At 37.6% G+C, this 21935-nt stretch overlaps 1 protein-coding gene across 7 annotated transcripts in view; it reads right to left on the bottom strand.

The window, feature by feature from the left end:
• The window catches only part of CCDC91 (coiled-coil domain containing 91), a 394145-nt gene that overhangs the window by 90666 nt on the left and 281544 nt on the right, over window positions 1-21935 (bottom strand). For all 7 annotated transcript variants that reach the window (XM_025283437.3, XM_044941290.2, XM_025283433.3 and 4 more), the window contains 3 exons: window positions 20268-20360; window positions 20111-20179; window positions 10397-10573 (listed from right to left, as the gene is read on the bottom strand). In XM_025283437.3, coding sequence (XP_025139222.1) covers window positions 10397-10573; window positions 20111-20179; window positions 20268-20360 — 339 coding nt within the window. The remainder of the gene's footprint in view (window positions 1-10396; window positions 10574-20110; window positions 20180-20267; window positions 20361-21935) is intronic.

The raw sequence follows: 21935 nt of genomic DNA, 5'->3' as shown, positions 1-21935 counted from the left end.
CAATAACAAATGTGCTTTAACAAAGATTTTTAAGAAACACAGAATTAATTTAATATGAACATCAAATAAGCCAGAGTCATAAGCTTTCTCCTTAATATACCAGAAAAAAAAAGTGCAAGTCTACAATCAACACTGTGACTTGGTCTTACTTTACAAACAAGGCCAAATCAAATCAAGTCATCTCTCAAGTACATTTGGATAAATGTGTGCCACAATCCTTAGGTAGTGTGTTTTTGGTCATAGTTTAACATTTCTCTCCTCAGTTAAAGTCAGTATTAATACAGAGAAAATCTAGAAGTAAATTGGGAAGCAAAAGCTGTTTTTCCCCTTGAATTTCTCAGGAGTAAATGATGTTGCTTAAGTTAAGCCTGATTGCTTTTTGCTTTGCCACATGCTATCCTCTCCACATTTGAGTAAGACTTAGTGGCCAAGATGTTAAGTGCTGCTAATTACAAATTTTATTTTCAGAATTATTTCCATTAAAGATATATCTGAGTGCTGTGGAGTGACCTAAATCTTGGACTTAATGAAAACATTCCAGGTTTCACAAAGCCAGGCCCTTCAGTCAGTACTCAAGCAGTTTATAGTTCCCAGGACAGGAGTTCTTCAGGCTGGATGTTTCTCAACCAGCTGCCAGAGAACTAGCAGACAGAATGAGCGGTGGCCTCTGAAACCAGACAGGAGCTGGGCAGAGGGTGGCAGGAGCCACTATTGTGCTGCTGGCTCTGAGCTTCCCTGAAAATGTAGATGAAGGGGTGGTTGATCAACCCTGGTAATAGTGTGATACAGAAAGCATCAATAACTTTAATACCTTCCCAATTTCATCTGAGATACAGTAATCAGTCTGTTTCTACTATTACACAGTTAGTTTAAAGTGGATATAGTTCTTTCTAGTTAGAAAATTGCCAAGTTCCATAAAAGAATGTCATGTAAAGTCTTGTCCAGATTTTATTTATTTGCTTTTAAATATCATTTATATACTTGTTAATCTCATATTTTGGTCTCCAGCCCTGACAACTCACCTGAACTCCAGGCTCATATTTGTAACTGCCTACTCAATATTTCCTCTTGGATTATGAATACATACCTCAAATTTAGTGTGCACAAATTAGATGTTATCTCCATAAAACTAAATTCTTTCTCACCATAGTACTGATAAATGAAGTCACCATCTGAAGTTGCTATCTATCCAATAATTTATTCTTGGTAGTCATTTGTTTTTAAAAATTAGCTTCATTAAAATATTATTTACATATAGTAAAATGATCAATATGAAATATATAATTTGATATGGTTCTATCAAATCAAACATAAGCACCACTACAATTATGATTAAAACATTTTCATCATCTTCAAATGTCCCCCTGCTGTGTAAGTCTCTTCCCTATCAACTACTGATTTCTTTCCTCTCAAGCTAATTTTGCCTTCTCTAGGATTTTAAATACAGGCATATCTTGGAGATATTGTGGGTTTGGGTCCAGATCACGGCAATAAAATGAATATTGGAATAAAGTCACAAAATCTTTTGGTTTCTCAGAGCATATAAAAGTTATTAGGTTTACACTTTGCTACAGTCTATTAAGTGTGCAACAGCATTATGTCTAAAGTAATACATGCCTTCATTTAAAGCTTTATTCCTAAAAAATGTTAAACATTCTCTGAGCTTTCAGAGAGTCTTAACCTTTTTGCTGGTGGAGGGTCTCGCCTCAAGGCCGACGACTTCTGACTAATCAGGAGGGTGGCTGCTGAAGGCTGGGGTGGCTGCGGTAGTTTCTTAAAATAAGACAGAACAATGAAGTGTGCTGCACTGACTGACTTCCTTTCACAGTCTCTGTAACTTGGAATACTGTTTGATAACATTTTACCTGGAGTAGAACTAACAAATTTGGAGTCAATCCTCAAAAACCCTTGCCGCTGCTTTAGCCAAATGTGCAGGTACTTCCTCCACTGAAGTCTTGAATACCTCAAAGTTATCCAGGAAGGTTGGAATCAACTTCTTTCAAACTCCTACATGTCAATATTTTGACCTCCTTCCGTGAATCTGAATGTTCTTAATAGCATCTAGAACGGTGACATTTTCCCAGAAGTTTTCCATTTACTTTGCTCAGATCCATCAAAAAATCAGTATCTATTGTAGCCTTACAGACTCTATTTCTCAAATAATAAGAGTTGAAAGTTGAAATTACTCCTTGACCCATAGACCCATAGGCTGCAGAATGGATATTCTGTTAAGCAGGCATGAAAACACCATTAACCTCTTTGTACATCAGAGCTCTTGGGTGGTCAGGTGTACTGTCAAAGAGCAGTAATATTTTGAAAAAAAAAAAAAAAAATTTTTTTTTGAGTAGTAGAAACAGAGAACTGAAAATATTCGGTAAACCATGTTGTCGGCAGATGTGCTGTAATCCCGGCTTTGTTGTACCATTTATAAGAAGCATAGGCAGAGTAAATTGGGAATAATTCTGAAGGGCCTGAGGACTTTCAGAGCCAAAGGTGCACTGGCTTCAACTTAACCAGCTGCATTAGCCTCTAATAAGAGTCACCTGTACATTGAAGCTTTGAAGCCAGGCACTGACTTCTTCTCTATAGCTGTGAAAGTCCTAGATGATATCTTCTTCCAATACAAGGCTGTTTCATCTACACTAAAAATCTGTTATTTGGTGCAGTCACCTTCATTAATTATCTGAGCTAGATCTTCTGGATAACTCGCTTCAGCTTCTATATCAGCACTTGCTGCTTTAGCTTGCACTTTTATGTTATGAAAAAGGCTTCTTTCCTTAAACCTCATGAACCAACCTCTGCTAGCTCCCAACTTTTCTTCTGCAGCTTCCTTGCCTCCTTTGGCCTTCACAGAACTGAACAGAGTCAGGGCCGTGCTTTGGATTCGGATTTGTTGTGAAGGAATGTTGTGGCTGGTTTTATATTTTATCCAGAAAAACGTTTTCCATATCAGCAATGATGCTATTTTGCTTTCTTCTTATTTGTGGGTTCACTGGTGTAGCATTTTTCATTTCCCTGAAGAACTTTTCCTTTGCATTCACAATCTGGTTAACTCTTTGGTGTTAGAGGCCTAGCTTTCACCTTGTCTCAGCTTTTGACATGCCTTCTATCCCTGGGCTGGGAAGATCCCCTGGGGGAAGGAATGGCAACCCACCCCAGTATTCTTGCCTGGAGAATCCCATGGACAGAGGAGCCTGGCTGGCTATAGTCCATAGGGTTGCAAAGAGCTGGACACCACTGAAGCAACTCAGCAAGAATGCCCCTCACTAAGCTTAATCATTTTTAGCTTTTGATTTAAAGTAAGAGAAGTGTGACTCTTCCCTTCACTTAAACACTAAGAGACTATTTAAGAATTATTAATTGGCCTGATTTCAATACAGTTTTGTCTCAGGGAATTAGGGATGCCCAAGGAGAGGAAGAAGAATAGGGAAACGGCTCACTGATGGAGCAGTCAGAATACATACAAAATTTACAGACTAAGTTCGCTGACTTACACAGGTGCAGTTTGTGGTGCCCTCAACTCAACAATGATAGTAACAGCACAGATCACTGTTCACAGATCCCGACAAACAGAAACATAATGAAAAACTCTGAAATATTATAAGAATTACCAAATGTGACTCAGAGACATGAAGTGAACAAATGCTGCTGGAAAAAGAGCGCCAATAGACTTCCTCAAGGCAGAGGTACTACAAACTTTCAGTTTGTAAAAAATTCAGCATTCACAAAGCTTAAGTAAAGTGAAGCACAATAAAACAAAGTGTGCCTGTAAGTAGAATCATGCAGCATGCAAGTTTTTTTGAGACTGGCTTCTTTCCTAACTTACATATCTAAAAGTTCCCCTACCACCTATCCTTACCCAAACACAAAACCTTGATTTTTTTCTTCAAAGTCCATATCACTATAATGAATTACTTTAATTATCATGGGTCATTCTCAACTTGAATATACACTCTATGAGTGCCTAGGGACCTTAGGTAGCTTATTCATAGCTATATGCTCACAGCTTCCAAAAGTGCCAGTACATGGCAGATGGTCCATAAATATTACTGAATGAATAAAAACATAAAAAAAATTCCCTCACATTTTCCTACTAAAATTACCTATACAGTTAATTACAAATAAGATGTTTTTGTATTTGTTCTAGGATAAATTTGTTCTCGGATAAATTTGTTCTCTCACACTGAGAGAGAGAATAGTAGTAAGTTACAAGGCCTCTAGAGTAAGGCTGCCTGATTTTCAGCGTGGCCTATTGCCTCACCTGAGTTACCATGGCCTTGAGCAAGATCATGGCATCTGGTCCCATCACTTCATCGGAAATAAATGGGGAAACAGTGGAAACAGTGTCAGACTTTATTTTTTGGGGCTCCAAAATCACTGCAGATGGTAACTGCAGCTTACTCCTTGGAAGCAAAGTTATGACCAACCTAGACAGCATATTCAAAAGCAGAGACATTACTTTGCCAGCAAAGGTCTGTCCAGTCAAGGCTATGGTTTTTCCAGTGGTCATGTATGGATGTGAGAGTTGGACTGTGAAGAAAGCTGAGTGCAGAAGAATTGATGCCTTTGAACTGTGGTGTTGGAGAAGACTTTTGAGAGTCCCTTGGACTGCAAGGAGAACCAATCAGTCCATTCTAAAGGAGATCAGCCCTGGGATTTCTTTGGAAGGAATGATGCTAAAGCTGAAACTCCAGTACTTTGGCCACCTCATGCGAAGAGTTGACTCATTGGAAAAGACTCTGATGGTGGGAGGGATTGGGGGCAGGAGGAGAAGGGGACGACAGAAGATGAGATGGCTGGATGGCATCACTGACTCGATGGACGTGAGTCTGAGTGAACTCCGGGAGTTGGTGATGGACAGGGAGGCCTGGTGTGCTGCGATTCATGGGGTCACAAAGAGTTGGACACGACTGAGCGACTGAACTAAACTGAACTGAGCAAGTTAAATAATCTTCTTGAGGTTTAATTTCTGCATCAGTGAAAATGGGAGTGATAGTTTTATCTCATAAGTTGGTTTTAAGGCTTAAATGAGATTAAACATGTAAAACAATTTAAAAAGTACCTCATACCTAGAACTGAATTAAAGATAGCCAATATCGTTAGAATTATCGCCATCTCTACCATCATCAACACCACTATCTTACTATTTTGTGCAAAGATGAAGAAACAGTTCCATAAGAACAGTTTTTAAGCTAATGACCTAAAATAAATAGCAACAAACGCATGGACAGAAGACAGATAAAGTACATCAAAGTCTTACAATGATACTCATATGAATCACACTGTCACCTTATTTGCCACATTAGTTAAGAAAAACTTTACATGTTGATAAACTCACTAGTGGTGAACTTATTATGAAAAAGCAAGGCAATATGAACACCAATCTAAATTCTATTCTTTTTTAGAGGATAATTAACTTTATTTTGAAATATAGTGAAAACCAATGTTACCCCAACTGGAGTCCTGACCACTGAGAGTCTGAAGCATTCTCTCAAGATAGAATAAAAATTTCCATAATTCTTTTGTGTTTGTGTTCAGAGAACCCCTAAAAGGCCAGTATTAAAGTGTCAATGCAATGTTTCCCAAACTTGGAGGTTGATGTGAATTTTCATCCTGTCAAAAGCAGGGAAAAAATGTACATAGACCAAATCCAAGAACGTGTACTGTGGTTTATTCTGTAATTAGGATACTCTTTTATGACAGGTGGGCTTCCCTGTGGCTCAGCTGGTAAAGAATCCTCCTGCAATGTGGGAGACCTGGGTTCAATCCCTGGGTTGGGAAGATCCCCTGGAGAAGGGAAAGGCTACGCTCTCCAGTATTCTGGCCTGGAAAATTCCATGGACTATTCCAAGGGGTCACAAAAGAGTCAGACACGACTGAGTGACTTTCACTTTATGACAGTTAACCTACCTACCTCTCACTTACCTATATATCTATTATAATATTAATTTTTCTGATAATCCATATAGAGATTATCAGGTAGAAATTTATCAACACTAAGATTGAGGATTATTTTCAACAAGTGTGAGGAAGAGGAAATTAGTGGTTTCCTAAAATGGAATATTCATAGAATTTTGTGCTCTAGGATCAATTTTATTTTCCATTTGGATACTATTAGCAAAAGCCTTCAGTAAAAGAACAAAATCAGAACAAGCTTGACTACACCTTACATACTGATATGCCCAGAGGCCCTGACCATATTTTAGGCATATCAGTCACAAGAAGGAAGGCTTGGGTATGTGTGAGGGGAAGAGAAAAGAAGCAAACTTCATTAACGATGAAAGACTTCAGGGCTAGTGGGCATGAAATTTTGGCTAGTTTACAACGGCAAACCTCTTATCCAAAAAGAATTTGGTATGTGAAAAGCATACCAAGTTCCAGCTTTCACGGATCCAAGAATGAGAACAAAACCATGTTTTCTAATGGGCTTCAAAGACCATGGACACATAATGACAATTTCATTTAGACATGCTCAAGCATGTCATTAAATTAGCATGCCTTTTCAAAGTTGAAGACCAAACCATGTACAGTTTTCACCAAGAAATATCACCATTCAGTTTTTAAACTAACAAATAATTCAAAGCACTATATTTCTCATTTTTAACTTCTTTTTCCTTTGCATTATGATAAATATGGGATTTCAATTCTGCCTTATATGATTAACAATGGATCCTTAATACTAGTGAATTAAAATAGCAGATTAAAGTCTTTGTCTATTAAGTCCAACATTAATGCGGTTTCTGTAGACTGTTAGCAGGACTGTAGCTCCTGTTTATAAGCACACCTTTCTGTTTCTTTGCATATCTCACAATGTTGTGTTGATAAAAACTGGAGAATCAAAATAGACCTCCTCCATCCTCTAGAATTAATTTTTGTGCTTCTTGTCTGTTCAGGAACTTTCATTTTGTAACTTTTATGACAATTTTTGCTAGTATTCTCATTGCCTTTCTGGATAAAATACTTAGCAGAGACTAAGTATCTCAAGTCCTGCTTGAACTCTCCATTTCAAAGAGTATCGATATCTGCCCAATTTCCTTTTAACATATTAAATTTCTAGATTTAAATATTTAATTAATCTGAAATTCATATTAGTAGACAAAATCCAGGAAAAAATTACAGCCAGCTGCAATTACAATTGTTCCTGACTAACCCAGCCTTAAACTGCGAGTCCACTTAAATGTGTATTACTTTTTTCAGTAAACACATACAGCACTACATGATCATGACTGCTTGACTCTGCAGATGCAGAGCTGTGGTAGTGAGGTCTGATTTTAGAACTTGAGAGTTGGCAGATTTGGGTATTAATGATGGGCCCTGGCATCACTACCTCACAGATACTAAAAGAGGACTATATTTTTAATCTTGTCTGGGTTAATTAGTAAAATACTTTTGAGAATCTAATAAATGCTACAGAGTATCACTGCAGAAAAATCTGCACATATACACAAATCTTGCATAATTTCAGTAAATTCACAGACTGTCTAGGGCCCCTTTCTTTGGAACCCAGATTAAAAATTTGTAAATTATAGAAAAAATTTGTGTCTCTTTCTGTATTTTTATTCTATGGGTCATTGTATCTATCTATATCCTTAGCAGTGCCATACAGTTTTAATTACACCAAGCATCTTTCCTTGGTAGCTCAGTTGGTAAAGAGCCCACTTGTAATGCAGGACACCCTGGTTCCATTCCCAGGTCGGGAAGATCTGCTAGAGAAGGGATAGGCTATCCAGTAATCTTGGGCTTCCCTCGTGGCTCAGCTGGTAAAGAATCCGCCTGCAATGTGGGAGACCTGGGTTCGATCCCTGAGCTGAGGAGATCCCCTGGAGAGGGGGGAGGGGGATCTTCACTGCAGTATTCTGGCCTCAACAATTTCATGGACTGTATGTATAGTCCATGGGGTCACAAAGAGTCAGGCATGACTAAGCAACTTTCACTTTCACAAGCATCTTTCTGCTTCAAAGCCTTTACACTTGCTATTCTCCATGCCTGAAATACTCTTTTCCCCTGCTGCTGCTGCTGCTAAGTCGCTTCAGTCGTGTCCGACTCTGTGTGACCCCATAGACGGCAGCCCACGAGGCTCCCCCATCCCTGGGATTCTCCAGGCAAGAACACTGGATTGGGTTGCCATTTTCCTTTTCCAATGCATGAAAGTGAAAAGTGAAAATGAAGTCACTTAGTCATGTCCAACTCTTACCGATCCCATGGACTGCAGCCTACCAGGCTCCTCCGTCCCTGGGATTTTCCAGGCAAGAGTACTGGAGTGGGATGCCATTGCCTTCTCCGACTCTTTTCCCCTAGCTAGTCTCAAAGTAAACTCCTCACTTCAATGCAGGTCTCAGCTCAAATGCTATCTCCTTAAGTCCTTACTTGATTACACTATTTATACATTGGTCCCCTCACTTTTAGCTGCTTAGATAGCTTCATTTTTCTTCATGACCCTGATCACTACTTCATATTTTATTACAACTTTAATAGTTTCCTGTGAGTTTTCTTTACAAGAAGGAAGGGTATTTTTTTTTTTTTTTTCACTACTGTATCCTCAGAAATAAGTAAAGTCCCTGGAATATTTCAGGCAGGCTTTTCAATTATTAATGTAAAACACCAAAGTCTGAACATGGCAACTTACTGGCTTATCCTGCTGGTCTAAGTAAGTAAAGTACATAACAGATATATAAGCTCCATCTGCTTCCCAAGAAAAGTAATTTGTCAACTTTCTAGAATAGGACTGTGAGGCTTTAAGAGGCTAAGAGAATGCTAGTTGTTTCACTGTAGTTTTTACTGCAACCATGTGAGAATAAACGTAGTGAGCTGTTTAAGGAAGACTTGGAATACATTTGGTAGGACCACCTCACTTCTGAAAATCAGAGTTACCTGGCAACATTGTTTGTTCTTTCTGTTGTAGATCTTCTCTAGTCAACTGTACACACACACACATACACACTCACACTTTTTTTTTCTCTTTATCAAAATATGTATCCATTTGTAAGAAAAGAAACACAATATATTTATTCCTGACATGACTGGATTGTCCTCATGGTACCCTGAGCCTATAGAGAATAAATTTCAACATCTGTCATATACTATAATGTTTCTTATGGACAAGAATACTTACAAATTCACAGAGGAGGGTGCTCTTCTATGTTTTTTGGTTTGGGTAATAAACATGTGCTGATTTATTCATGCCCTCTTTCCCAATTTCATGGTGACTAACAGCCCACATCTTTGTGAGGTTAAAGGAGTGGTCTGTGGTCACAAAGAAGTTTTAAGTAAACTCTCCCAAATTAGGATTTAACCAATGATCTTGACATTAGTGGCATGGAATTCCAACCAACTGAACTGACAGACAATTAAACATATATACAATATAAATTCATGACACTAACATAGGTTACAGAAAGAATTAGAAAATAATCATTATGCCAGTGGAAAAAAGAAAAGAAAAAAAGATAAAATTTATCACATTACTGTTATACTGTTTTCTTACCATAGGTAGATATTACTGACAGATCTGTTTAATTTTCATAATAAATGGGTAATTGTGTGTTTTTGAGAACAAACTTAAGTGACATTAAAAAAAAAAAAACTATAACATTGATCCCAGATACTAGAAGCACTAGGTTTCCTAGGGCTTCATTAAAATTAATAAGTCATAAGAAAATCTGGGTTTTTGTTCTCAAAAGCTGCAAAGAAAAGTCATTTCAGTTACATTTATAAAAGCATGGTCAAATGAACAATGATGTAAAACAAAGACTTCTATGAGTGTTATTTTTTGCTTTTTATGCTTCTTGGAGGAAAGATTTATTCAGTTATCTCATACCTGCGATGACTAAATGCAAGTACTAATAGAACCATGCGAATTCAATTACAGAAAATTAAACTAATGGATTTTTAACTGTTCATTAATGTAATCAAAAGATATTTTGAATGTAGGCCATATTTGTTTATATGTGTATATTTCATGAGACTACAGGGGTTATTTGTGAGGTTCTACTTTTACTACCAACTACAGGTATATAGCTATACAAATTAGACACAGGTGAATCTAATTAAACTGTTTTCAACACATATATATTATTTTCTTTGATTTTATGTGCATGTGTGTGTTTGTGAAAAAGGAAAACAAGCATATCAAAGAGGAGACAATGTAGTTACAATGATTAAACATAAATTTGGATTCTGACTTCTTTGAAAATAGACTAAAAAGGCAAAATTATCAGCATTAAAAAGTGAAAAGTACAGATATATTAAAAATTATTCAGTTAAAATATTAAACTCAAAAGTAAAATAATTATGCCCAATAAGGTGATTTTAAATAAGATAAAATAATAGTAAAGTTACTTTATTTTGAGAAAATTTAGAAGAAAGAAAATATTCATACAGAGCTAATTTTACTAACCTGACTAATTTTTCTCTGCTCTTGTATAGCTTTTTGAATTGCCTGAGATACTTCCTCTTGATCTTTTGCGTGCTCAGTCTTCCACAACTCCCTTTCTTCAGCATGGACATTTTCCAAATGTTTTCTTTCTTCTTCTATAGCTTTTAAAACTGCATCCTTCACCACTTCTTTCTCAAGCTTCAAAACAAATAATGACCACAACAAAAATATCTGAGTGAATGACCACAGTAATTCCTTGAATAAGACACACTGGAGTTAACCTAAAAAACACAACACTTTGATCTTACTGGGTTTATTTCTGACATTGTTTTTTTTTTTTTTACTCATATGTAATAACTGCTATAAAATAAAATCAATTATTTGGTTTTACACAAATAACCAACTTATTTTCATGGTATTTCTAAACTTCAGAGAAACCAAGCCTTAATTTAAAGTAGCAGTTTTCAAATTATTTTGCCTTAGGACCTCTTTACACTCTTAAAAATTATAGAGGATTTCTAAGAGCTTTTGTTTACATGGGTTATACATATTAAGATTTTCCACCTTAGATACTCAAACCAGGAGAAGATAAACATATTAACTAATTAATTAAAAATTAATAACATTAAATATATGTTAATAATGAATTTTATGAAAATAACTAATTTTCCAAAGTTAAAAAGTTATAAGAATATTTGCAAACCTAGTTACTATCTGACTTAATAGAAGAAAGCTTAGATTCTCAGATCTGAGTTCTGTATTAAATCTGCCATGATTTTTTTTTTTGCTGAAGTGTATAAGAACAACCCAGCCTCACAAAGATATGAAGTAGAAAATAAAATGTATTTTATACATACTAAATGTATCCAGTTGAGATCACTGTGGATATTCTTTCTGATTTCACAGCAAAACTTAACAAGGAGTAGTTCTTAAAGGTAAGTTGCAGTAAGGAAAATAAAATCACGTCAATGAACTTCTTATACTGTTACATTACGATCTTTTCTTACTTCTGAATGAATTCTTTAAAGATGATTTTTTGAACATTTTTTATTTGGAAAACATTGATTCAATGAGTTATGCATCTCTTTCAGATGTTGACACATTTCTCAATATTATAACCAAAACAGTCATATTTGTTCATACCACCATCAATCTCATTAGAACAGTCTTTAAGTATTAAAAAGTAGAAATAAATCTTCCAAATTTCTAATTTTTGTTTTAAATCTCTAATTTTATCATTGGCAACAAAAACTGTCAGGGTTTTTTTGTTTTTTTTTTTTTCCCTTAAGGTGTTGGGCTCATTCTGCTTATTTTGGAGAAAGTGTCTGCTTCATACTAAAGTCTGTATAACCCTAGTAATTCAGTAAAATGGCATTCCATGAAAAAAGAGCCCATTTTGGATGGAACTCAAACAGCTGCCTAAGAATTTTCCTCAAGAAAATCATCATACTTTGGTACACAGTAAAGTCCATGGGCCTCCCACTCCTGAGAGAGTTACCACTTTTTCCTCTTGTTTTCAGCTCACAAGCAGGTTTGACAAAAGCCATTAAAGCTGACAGTCATCATTTTTTTTTTAACTCTTGCTTTATTTCACAATTCTTTTGAACCACTCCCTTACTGTGTACACCAATAGCTTCCATGTTGTTTATACCAAATGGTATTTTTTGTTCTTTGTTTAATCCTTATTTTCATGACCTCAAGCAATGTTCTACATAGCTGATTATTTCTGATTTTGTAAAGCCCTCTCTTTTCCTGGTTTGCATGACAGCATGCTGCATATATTCTTCTATGCATCCCGCTGAGTGTTTTCAATTCTTTGGAACGTCTTCCTTTCTCTGGATCTGAAGGAATACTCTGGGAGTTCACAACTTGGCCATCTCCTGTATCATCCATATCAAACATGTTGATTCCATCTTCTATTTCCAGAATTTAGCTATTTTCATTATTTTCCAAGTTACTACTGCTACTTGAGTTCTTTCTGCCATTCACTATCTCTTACCCAGAATTCAGATACATTCTGCTAATTCCTTCTCAGGCTTTGGCCTTTCTTGCTACAGTTTTCCCCAAATTAATATGTTACCATTATGACCCACCTATACTTGGAAATTTCAATGTGTCTCTACTTCTCTAAGGAGAAGCCTGGTAGGCTTCAGTCCATGGGGTCGCGAAGAGTCAGACACGACTGAGCGACTTCACTTTCACTTTTCACTTTCATGCATTGGAGAAGGAAATGGCAACCCACTCCGGTGTTCTTGCCTGGAGAATTCCAGGGACAGCAGAGCCTGGTGGGCTGCCATCTATGGGGTCGCACAGAGTCAGACATGACTAAAGTGACTTAGCAGCAGCAGCTACTTATTTATGGAATAGAATTCCAACTCACTATTCAGAATGTTAGTCATCCTTCAAGGCTCAGTTCAAAAGAAATTTACTATTAAAAACTACTATGACATGGAAACACAATCTATGCACTCATAATACTTTAGTGTGTTCCTTTTTACCTTATTAGTACATAAGGAAGGTTTTTTAATCTGATTGTAAATTCTTTAAGAAAAAGACAAAATCATAGTCATTCTCGAACTTCCACCCCAGCATAGTGATTTGTACATAGGAGACTTTCAACATGTGTTTGCTAAATTTAAATATAAATCCAAAACGCAACACTCAGTGCTCTATTTGTGTTAAAAAAAATTAGTAAACAGAAACTTCAATTAAATAGTGTCAGGAGACCATAAGATAGAACATGCTGTGACATGGCAGAGCCCAGCGGGAAAAAGCAAGACTCCTCTACTTTCCCAGTGAGAATTCAGCCAATGAAATGCCATGGACTCTGTTCACCATGGCCCTCCCAACTTCCCTTTCTTCTTCCTCCCTTCCCGTATGGGGACTTGCACATGGCTCACAATATGGTTGCAGACCCTGAATTGCAATTCCCTGACAATCCTGAACAGATGCATCATTGCTGGAGAAATATCTGGCATTCTATTTATTTTAGGTCAACATTTTGGTGGCCTACATAGGGATCAGAGAAGACGCCTGAAGGCTCTGGGGCTACTGAACAGATGTGGAACCCAGTGTCACTCACTGCTTTCTTGTTGACTGGAGTTTTGCAGGTACGCCTTTCTCCTAGATCCCAAGTTCATGCCCTCTTTGTGTTTGAGGCTCTCCAGGTTTTATTCAGACTCTGTTTTAAGGTTTTGCATTTCTGCTAAAGACCTTGTTCTGCATGCATTTGGTGCTTCAGTCTGATTTTGAGTTCAGACTGTTTCCATTGAAGCTGGCTGGAAATGCCTTCAGTCTGTTCCTTTGGGAATAGTGACTTCTTCACTGAAACTGTATCTGTTTTTCATCCTTTGGCCAATTCTTTGGAAGGGACTATTCTCTGGAAATTGACTGAAAAGGCCTTTGGCCTGGCTTTTCCAGGGCCACGCTGTCTCCTTAGAACTGACTGGTGATAGCTTATAAGCTGTTTGAGCTGTAAGCTGTTAAACGGTTTGAAATTGTCCTTTTAATCTAGAGAAAAACCTCTGAGAAATGAGATCCCACTTATCTAAGTATTTTGAGGTCACTCCCCCTACAGGGACTCCAGCTAAACTGATGTTTAAAAAGGATAGTGCTAATCCTCCTCATGCTCATTTTTGAAAAAAAGAAAAAGAAAAAAAGAAAACTGACGTGACTAAAGACAAGTTAGAATATCAGTGGCCATTATGGGAAACTTTTGAAATTTCTAAACTTAATTTCCTTAAAACTGAATTAGATCACAACAGTTCAAAACCTTTCAGAACAGAGTGGTATGCCTGTTTTGATTGGTATCTTAAGACTTCTCACCATTATCTAAAGCTGAAAATAGCCTCTCTGCAAAATAAGATTTTAAGGTTAACTGAGGCAAACAAACAATTAAAGAAAGATGAAATGGTTCCGAAAGCCTCAGGCTCTTCTTCCTTGGTTTCCCCAGCACTATCTTTCTCATCCTTGGATCTTCTTGGCCGGACTCTGCCTCTGGCGCCATCTTCCTCCCACCTTTCTGTGCCCTTGACGCCTCCTCTATATCCCATAGTAATTATGCTATCAAACTTACCCTTTTTTCTAAAACTCTTCCCACCCCATTTTCCTCTGAAATATTCAGAACTTTTCTTGTAAAACTAAGCCTTGTGAGGATCCAGAAGTTAAAGTTTTAATTTCTTATATTCTCTGAACTAAAATTGAACTGCAAGTCATAATAAAATATTTTCTCAAAGTAAACTGAAGATCCTCATACATTTGCTGAGGAATTTAATAGTCATTCAAACTTATCAACAGTGTTCCTCTGACTCATGTCAGCTAGTTCATATGCTTGTTGGTTAAGGCCAGGCCCAGCATAGGATGAAAACCGCTAACTGGGAAAATCCTGAAAGGTCAGGCAATCATTAGATGACTTCATCGAGCAATTCCTGGGGCTTTTTCAAAACCTGTAGATTGAAACAGAATTCAGGATTGCACACAAAAATTGGATGACCCTTTTTATGACTACTATAATCAACTTCAGAATGCTTTTAAGAAAATTCTGGTCTTCCTTCAGATGTTGATTCCACCCAGGCAGCTTTGAATTCTGTATTATTAATAGGCTGAACTGGGACCTCTTTCTTTCCGTCTGGTAAAAAGGATGAGGATGGAATGGAAAACTATGTCTACTTCAGACTTAATTAATCTAGCAAACCAGCTCTCTCACACTCTAGATGAGTCACTGGAAAAGAAGAATACCAGGTTTCCTAATCTTCAAATCCAGCAAATGAAGACTTCTAAATGAAACCCAAACCTTCCCAGTTTCTGCTATAATTGCAAAGAGCCAGGCCACTGGAAAAGACTGTTACAAATTTAGGTACTTTGAGTGTTTTCGATCCTCTAACCAGCCTTTCTCTTGTCCTTTCAATTCTCAGTTGCAGGGTTTTGAGGAACTACAGGGTCTCTTCCCAGTCCTCCCTCTCAGTTGGCTTGGGGAAATATTTTTCGTGATTGAGGATGAATCTCTTCCTGTCTTAACCAACAACAAAGGCATAGTCTCAGGGTTCCATCTCATTACTATAATGCAGCTCCTGCTGTGGTTCAAATATCTAATGAACTTCTTTTATTCATGGTCTAGAGATTTCAGAGTGGACTGAAAGAAGCCTCCCCTCACAGACAGGATATTCTCTCTTCTGTGGCTAAGGTACTTTTAAAAAAGTTTGTCCCTACCTGAGGAGCTCATTTCAAACATCATAGTGATCTAGAAATCCATTTTACTGGCTATGCACTTCAACAAGTTTGTGTTGTTTGGCTGGTTTTAAAACATTTTCACTGTGCTTGTTGTTTGTTGCTATTTAGTCACTAAGCCATGTCCAACCCTTTGCAACTCCATGGACTGCAGCATGCCAGGCTTCTCTGCCCTTCACTATATGCTGGAGTTTGCCCAAACTCATGCCCATTGAGTCCATCATCTCATTCTCTGCTGCCACCTTCTGCTTTTGCCTTCAATCTTTCCCAGCATCAGGGTATTTTCCAATGAGTTAGCTCTTTATATCAGGTGGCCAAAGTATTGGAGCTTCAGCTTCAGAATCAGTCCTTCCAGTGAATATTTAGAATTCATTTCCTTTAGGATTGACTGGTTTGATCTCCTTGCAGTCCAAGGGACTCTCAAGAGTCTTCTCCAGCACCATAATCAAAGCATCAATTCTTCAACCCTCATCCTTCTTTAAGTATGGTCTGCCTCTCACATCCACATATGACTACTAGAAAAACCATAGCTTTGATTATATGGACTTTGTCAGTAAAGTGATGTCCTTGCTTTTCAATACGCTGTCTAGGTTTGTCATAGCTTTCTTCCAAGGAGCAAGTGTCTTAATTTCATGGCTGCAGTCAAGGTATGCAGTGATTTTAGAGCCCAATAAAAAAAAAATCTGTCACTGTTTCCACTTTTTCCCCTTCTATTTGCCATGAAGTGATGGGACTGGATGCCATGATCTTAGTTTTTTCATGTTGAGTTTCAAGCCAGCTTTGTAACTCTCCTGTTTCCACCTCATCAAGAGGCTCTTTAGTTCCTCCTCACTCTCTTCCATTAGAGTAGCATCTTCTGCATAACTGGAGGTTGCTGCTATTTCTCCCAGCAATCTTGAATCCAGCTTGTGCTTCATCTACCCTGGCATTTTGCATGATGTACTATGCATATAAGTTAAATAAGCAAGATGACGATATATAGCCTTGTCTTCTTCTTTTCCATGAACCAGTCAGTTGTACCATGTCCAGGTCCACTGCTTCTTGACCTGCATACGGGTTTCTCAGGAGACAGGTAAAGTGGTCTGCTACTCTCATCTCTTTAAGAATTTTCTAGTTTGTTGTGATCCACACAAACACTTTAGTGTAGTCAGTGAAAAGAAGTAGATGTTTTTCTGGAATTCATTTGCTTTCTATATCATCCAACAAATGGATCACAGCCTTGTCATGGTGAAGGGGCTTGTGTAACTCAATGAAGTTCATGACCACCAAAGATGGATGGGTTATAGTGAAGAGTTTTGAAAAAATGTGGTCCACTGGAGGAGGGAATGGCAAACCACTGCAATATTCTTGCTGTGAGAACCCCATGAACAGTATGAAAAGGCAAAAAGGTATGACACCAGAAGATAAATCCTACAGGTTGGAAGGTGTCCAATATGCTACTAGGGGAGAGTGAAGGGCAATTATTAATAGTTCCAGAAATAATTCAGAGGTTGGGCCAAAAGAGGAATGATACTCAGCTGTGGATGTTCCTGGTGGTGAAAGTAAATCTGAAGCTGTTAAAAAAAAAGAATATCACATAGGAACCTGGAATGTCAGGTCTGTGAATCAAGGTAAATTAGATGTGTTCAAGCAGGAGATGGCAAGAGTAAACATCGATGTATTAGGAATCAGTGAACTAAATTGGATGAGAATGGTGAATTTAACTCAGAGCACCATTATATCTACTACTGTGGGTAAGAATCCTTTAGAAGAAATGGAGTAGCCGTCATAGTCAACAAAAAGTCCAAAATGCAGTACTTGGGTGCAATCTCAAAAATGACAGAATGATCTTGGTTCATTTCCAAGGCAAGCCATTCAACATCATAGTAATCCAAGTCTATGCCCTGACCACTAATGCTGAAGAAGCTGAAGTTGGCCAGTTTTATGAAGATCTACAAGACGTTCTAGAACTAACACCAAAAAAATATATCCTTTTCATCATAGGGGACTGAAATATAAAAGTAAGAACTCAAAAGATACTTGGAGTAACAGGTAAATGTGGCCTTGGAGTACAAAATGAAACAGGGCAAAGGCTAACTAAGAGTTTGTCAAGAGAACACACTGATCATAGCAAATAGCCTTTTGCAACAACAGAAGAGACAACTCGACACATGGACACCAAAGTGTTAGTCCCTCAGTCATCTACAACTCTTTGCAACCCCTTGGACTCTAGCCCACCAGGCTCCTCTGTCCATGGAATTCTCCAGGCAAGAATACTGGAGTAGGGAGCCATTCCTTTCTCCAGGGAATCTTCCTGACCCAGGGATCAAAGTCAGGTCTCTTGATTACAGATGTATTCTTTACTGTCTGAGCCACCAGGGAAATTCCTACACATGGACATCACCAGATGATCAATGCCAAAATCAGACTGATTATATTCTTTGCAGCCAAAGATGGAGAAGCTCTAGACAGCAAAATCAACACCTGGGGCTGACTGTGGTTCAGACCATGAGCTCCTTATTGCAAAATTCAGGTTTTCCTGCTTTCTTCAATCCAAGCAAGGTAGAGAAAGTAGGCCATTCACTGTGCTTACCACCCTTAATCCCTCTAGCTTAGCTGAATACACTCATAGCATATTGAGATTCAGTTAGCAAAATTTCTTTCTAAATCCCAGGTCCACCCCTTTTGGAACTCATACAATGCTCACCCCTCTTAAAAAATATTTATTTACTTTGCTGTACCTGATCTAAGTTACAGCATGTGGGGCCTTTGATCTTGTTGTGGCATACGGGATCTTCAGTTATGGCATGCAGGACCAAAGAGTTCGCATGACACAATTAAATCATTCCAAATGTCACAACTAAACTCTCACCCTCCAAGACAGTCACAAGACCACCAATGCACTTGGCTCCTGCCTTTTTGGACCCACAACTAACAAAAGGAGTGATACTCCAATATTGCAAAAGCCTAGTTGTTTCCATTAAGAACAACCATGAAGAACATGTTTCCATGAAGAACAACTGTGCCTTGGTAGAGGAAGCCTTTTCACAACATACCCTTGAGAGGTGACGACCTTAAGCATCATACCTTGCACCTGGAGATGTGCCTACTGGAAGACATACTTCCAGAAGAATGCTCTTCCACCTCACTGAAGAGGCCCCTATCAGGCACTGATAACTAGCCCCTGCACTATCAAACTCCAAGGAACAGACTCTTGGATTCACAGTACATAGCTTAAGAAAGCACGGAACCCCAACTGGTCATGCACGTCATCTGGTGACCTGAAAGTAAAGACTTCCTGGAAATGAAGTCGATGACATCTGATGAGATAGCTTTCCCCAGATACCTAGACCAGGCTTGTAAGAAGTTTGTCACCAAACCTTTGATGATGATGATATAACACTTCAGATGATCTCTGATGTCTACAATTTTGATAACATGTGGACTTTAGATAAAAACTGCCTAAGATGTCTCCCCCCTACCCCTCCTTCTTACTTGAATGCAACTGCAATAGTTCTCCAACCTGCACCACTTTCCTTCTGACAATGATGGACAAAAATTGCTGTAACCAGAAACCCTGGTTCTTAATCTGTGATGTTTTCAGAGAAAGATCTTGATCAAAGGGGAAAATGTAAAAAAATTCAGAAACAGAAACATCAATTAAATAGTGTCAGGAGACCCCTTTAAGGGGGAGCTGTCACACCCTACAGCTATAGTAGAGCCCAAGAGGAAGAAGAAAGACCCCTCTTCTTTCCTGCCAGGGACTCAGCCAACGACAAGCCATGAACTCTGTATTTCCTGTAACCCTTACAACTTCCTTTCCTCCCTATTAAAGTGTTCTTATTGCCACATGGGAATTTGTATGTGGCTTGCCATGCTAGCAGACCCCAAATTAAAATTCTCTCATAATACTGAAAAAACGCACTTTTGTTGGACAAATATCTGATGGTGTATTTCAGGTCAACATATGTATACATTAGCATACATATATTTAAAATCTATGCATATACTACCCACATTATTTATTTCAAAGTTGGCTTTAATAATCATACACCTTGATAAACACATATGTACATACAAATAAACACATATACTCAATACTTGTGTGATACCTGTCAAATACCAAGTGGATATTGTTGCACCTATGTAGATATATTGTTTTTAACATATGATTGATAATCTAAATGTAAAGCATTTCAATATCATTACCGTGTGTAATGTATGTTTAATAAGAATACAAACAGCAGAAGAGGAAAAAATTCTTGAATTTTCTGAAATGAAATATTTTAAAAGTATACTGACTATGCCATTAATGAACTCAGTTTATTAATTCCACTTACTTACAAAGAAATTTATTACTGATGGGTCTATACCAGGTAAATACTTACGCATAAATATAACAAAAACAATTCTTACATAAGACCAACAACATTCACTTTAGGCTTTGAGGAGGGGGTAAACATAAAAACAATTGGACTGATAAAATGTATTAGAATTAAACTTCACAATAAACTTTGCAGATAGAAATACCTTTGCAGCAGATATTAATGCTTCTTTATTTTTTTGCCTTTCTTCCTCCAAACATTTTTCCAATATTTCCTGTAAATGATAAGACAGTTAGACATTACAGTATTATTTGGGACAACAGAACATTCTTTCCACACTCTAAGCAAAATTAAAATATTACCTTCTGTTCTTGAGATTGCTGAGTCAAAGCTTCCTTTATTTTTTCTTTTAACAGTTCCTTCTCTGTGTCAAGCATTTCAAGGAGCCTCTGATGCTACAAGGAAAGTTAACTGCATTACAATTATGGCTCTGAGATAGATAACCTATCAACACGTAGAACAGCTGGTAGAATTCATTTGAAGTAGTTACCAGGGGAAATAAGAAAGTTGGCTAAAATGAGGGCTTAGGAGCCAAAAAATCTGAATTCCCATTTCTTTCATCAGTCAAGACATACTTTTTTAATCCCCAAATTCAGTATAGTAGATGACATGAAATTTAATTTGAAAGATATTCCAAATATGAAGTGAATCAGAAAATGATAAAATGTCCTTTTCCAAAATTAAACTTGGCAAATATACTCATTAAAATTATTATTAGTAGCTTACAGTGAGAGCAATCAGATTATAACTGATGTCTGCCTGAAGAAATATTATCCTAACAGAATATTCGTGTTTCTAGTAAAGTACTGTTAAAGAAATTTAAAGATCATTAGTCTCATCCTAAGATTTTGCTAGAGATTCAAAAAAAAATAAATAAATCTATGAAAGTAGTCAAAGGAATAGTATTGTGATAGCTAATGTTAAAGAATACAGAGTTCATGTATTCATTTTTATTTAACTGTAATAGTAAAAAAGCACACAGAGTCATTATCAAATTATCATAATTCAAACTTGGAGTTTGAATGAAGTTTTGTTGAGAAAATTTGACCTCTATGGCCTCAACACCTTCAATATAGATAAGCCAGATACTTGCTCTGAACAGTGCTCTCAGGGAAAGTAAAATATATGTATTCCCATTCACACAGATTTCACCTCAGTTACTAAAGGCAAATAAGATATTTTCTCAGATTTAGAACTATTTATATAAGTTCAGTTCAGTTCAGATCAGTCGCTCAGTCGTGTCTGACTCTTTGCGACCCCATGAATCGCAGCACGCCAGGCCTCCCTGTCCATCACCAACTCCCGGAGTTCACTCAGACTCATGTCCATCGAGTCTGTGATGCCATCCAGCCATCTCATCTTCTGTCGTCCCCTTCTCCTCCTGCCCCCAATCCCTCCCAGCATCAGAGTCTTTTCCAATGAGTCAACTCTTCGCATGAGGTGGCCAAAGTACTGGAATTTCAGCTTTAGCATCATTCCTTCCAAAGAAATCCCAGGGCTGATCTCCTTTAGAATGGACTGGTTGGATCTCCTTGCAGTCCAAGGGACTCTCAACAGTCTTCTCCAACACCACAGTTCAAAGGCATCAATTTTTTGGCGCTCAGCTTTCTTCAAAGTCCAACTCTCACATCCATACATGACCACTGGAAAAACCATAGCCTTGACTAGACAGACCTTTGCTGGCAAAGTAATGTCTCTGCTTTTGAATATGCTGTCTAGGTTGGTCATAACTTTCCTTCCAAGGAGTAAGCATCTTTTAATTTCATGGCTGCATCCATAGTGATTTTGGAGCCCCCCAAAATAAAGCCTGACACTGTTTCCACTGTTTCCCCATCTATTTCCCATGAAGTGATGGGACTGGATGCCATGATCTTCGTTTTCTGAATATTGAGCTTTAAGCCAACTTTTTCACTCTCCTCTTTCACTTTCATCAAGAGGCTTTTTAGTTCCTCTTTACTTTCTGCCGTAAG

The sequence above is a fragment of the Bubalus bubalis genome, chromosome 4 (assembly GCF_019923935.1).
Source record: "Bubalus bubalis isolate 160015118507 breed Murrah chromosome 4, NDDB_SH_1, whole genome shotgun sequence".
NCBI classification, from domain to species: Eukaryota; Metazoa; Chordata; class Mammalia; order Artiodactyla; family Bovidae; genus Bubalus; species Bubalus bubalis.
Note: the sequence above shows the minus strand (reverse complement) of the source record. Positions and strands in the feature narration are given on the sequence as shown.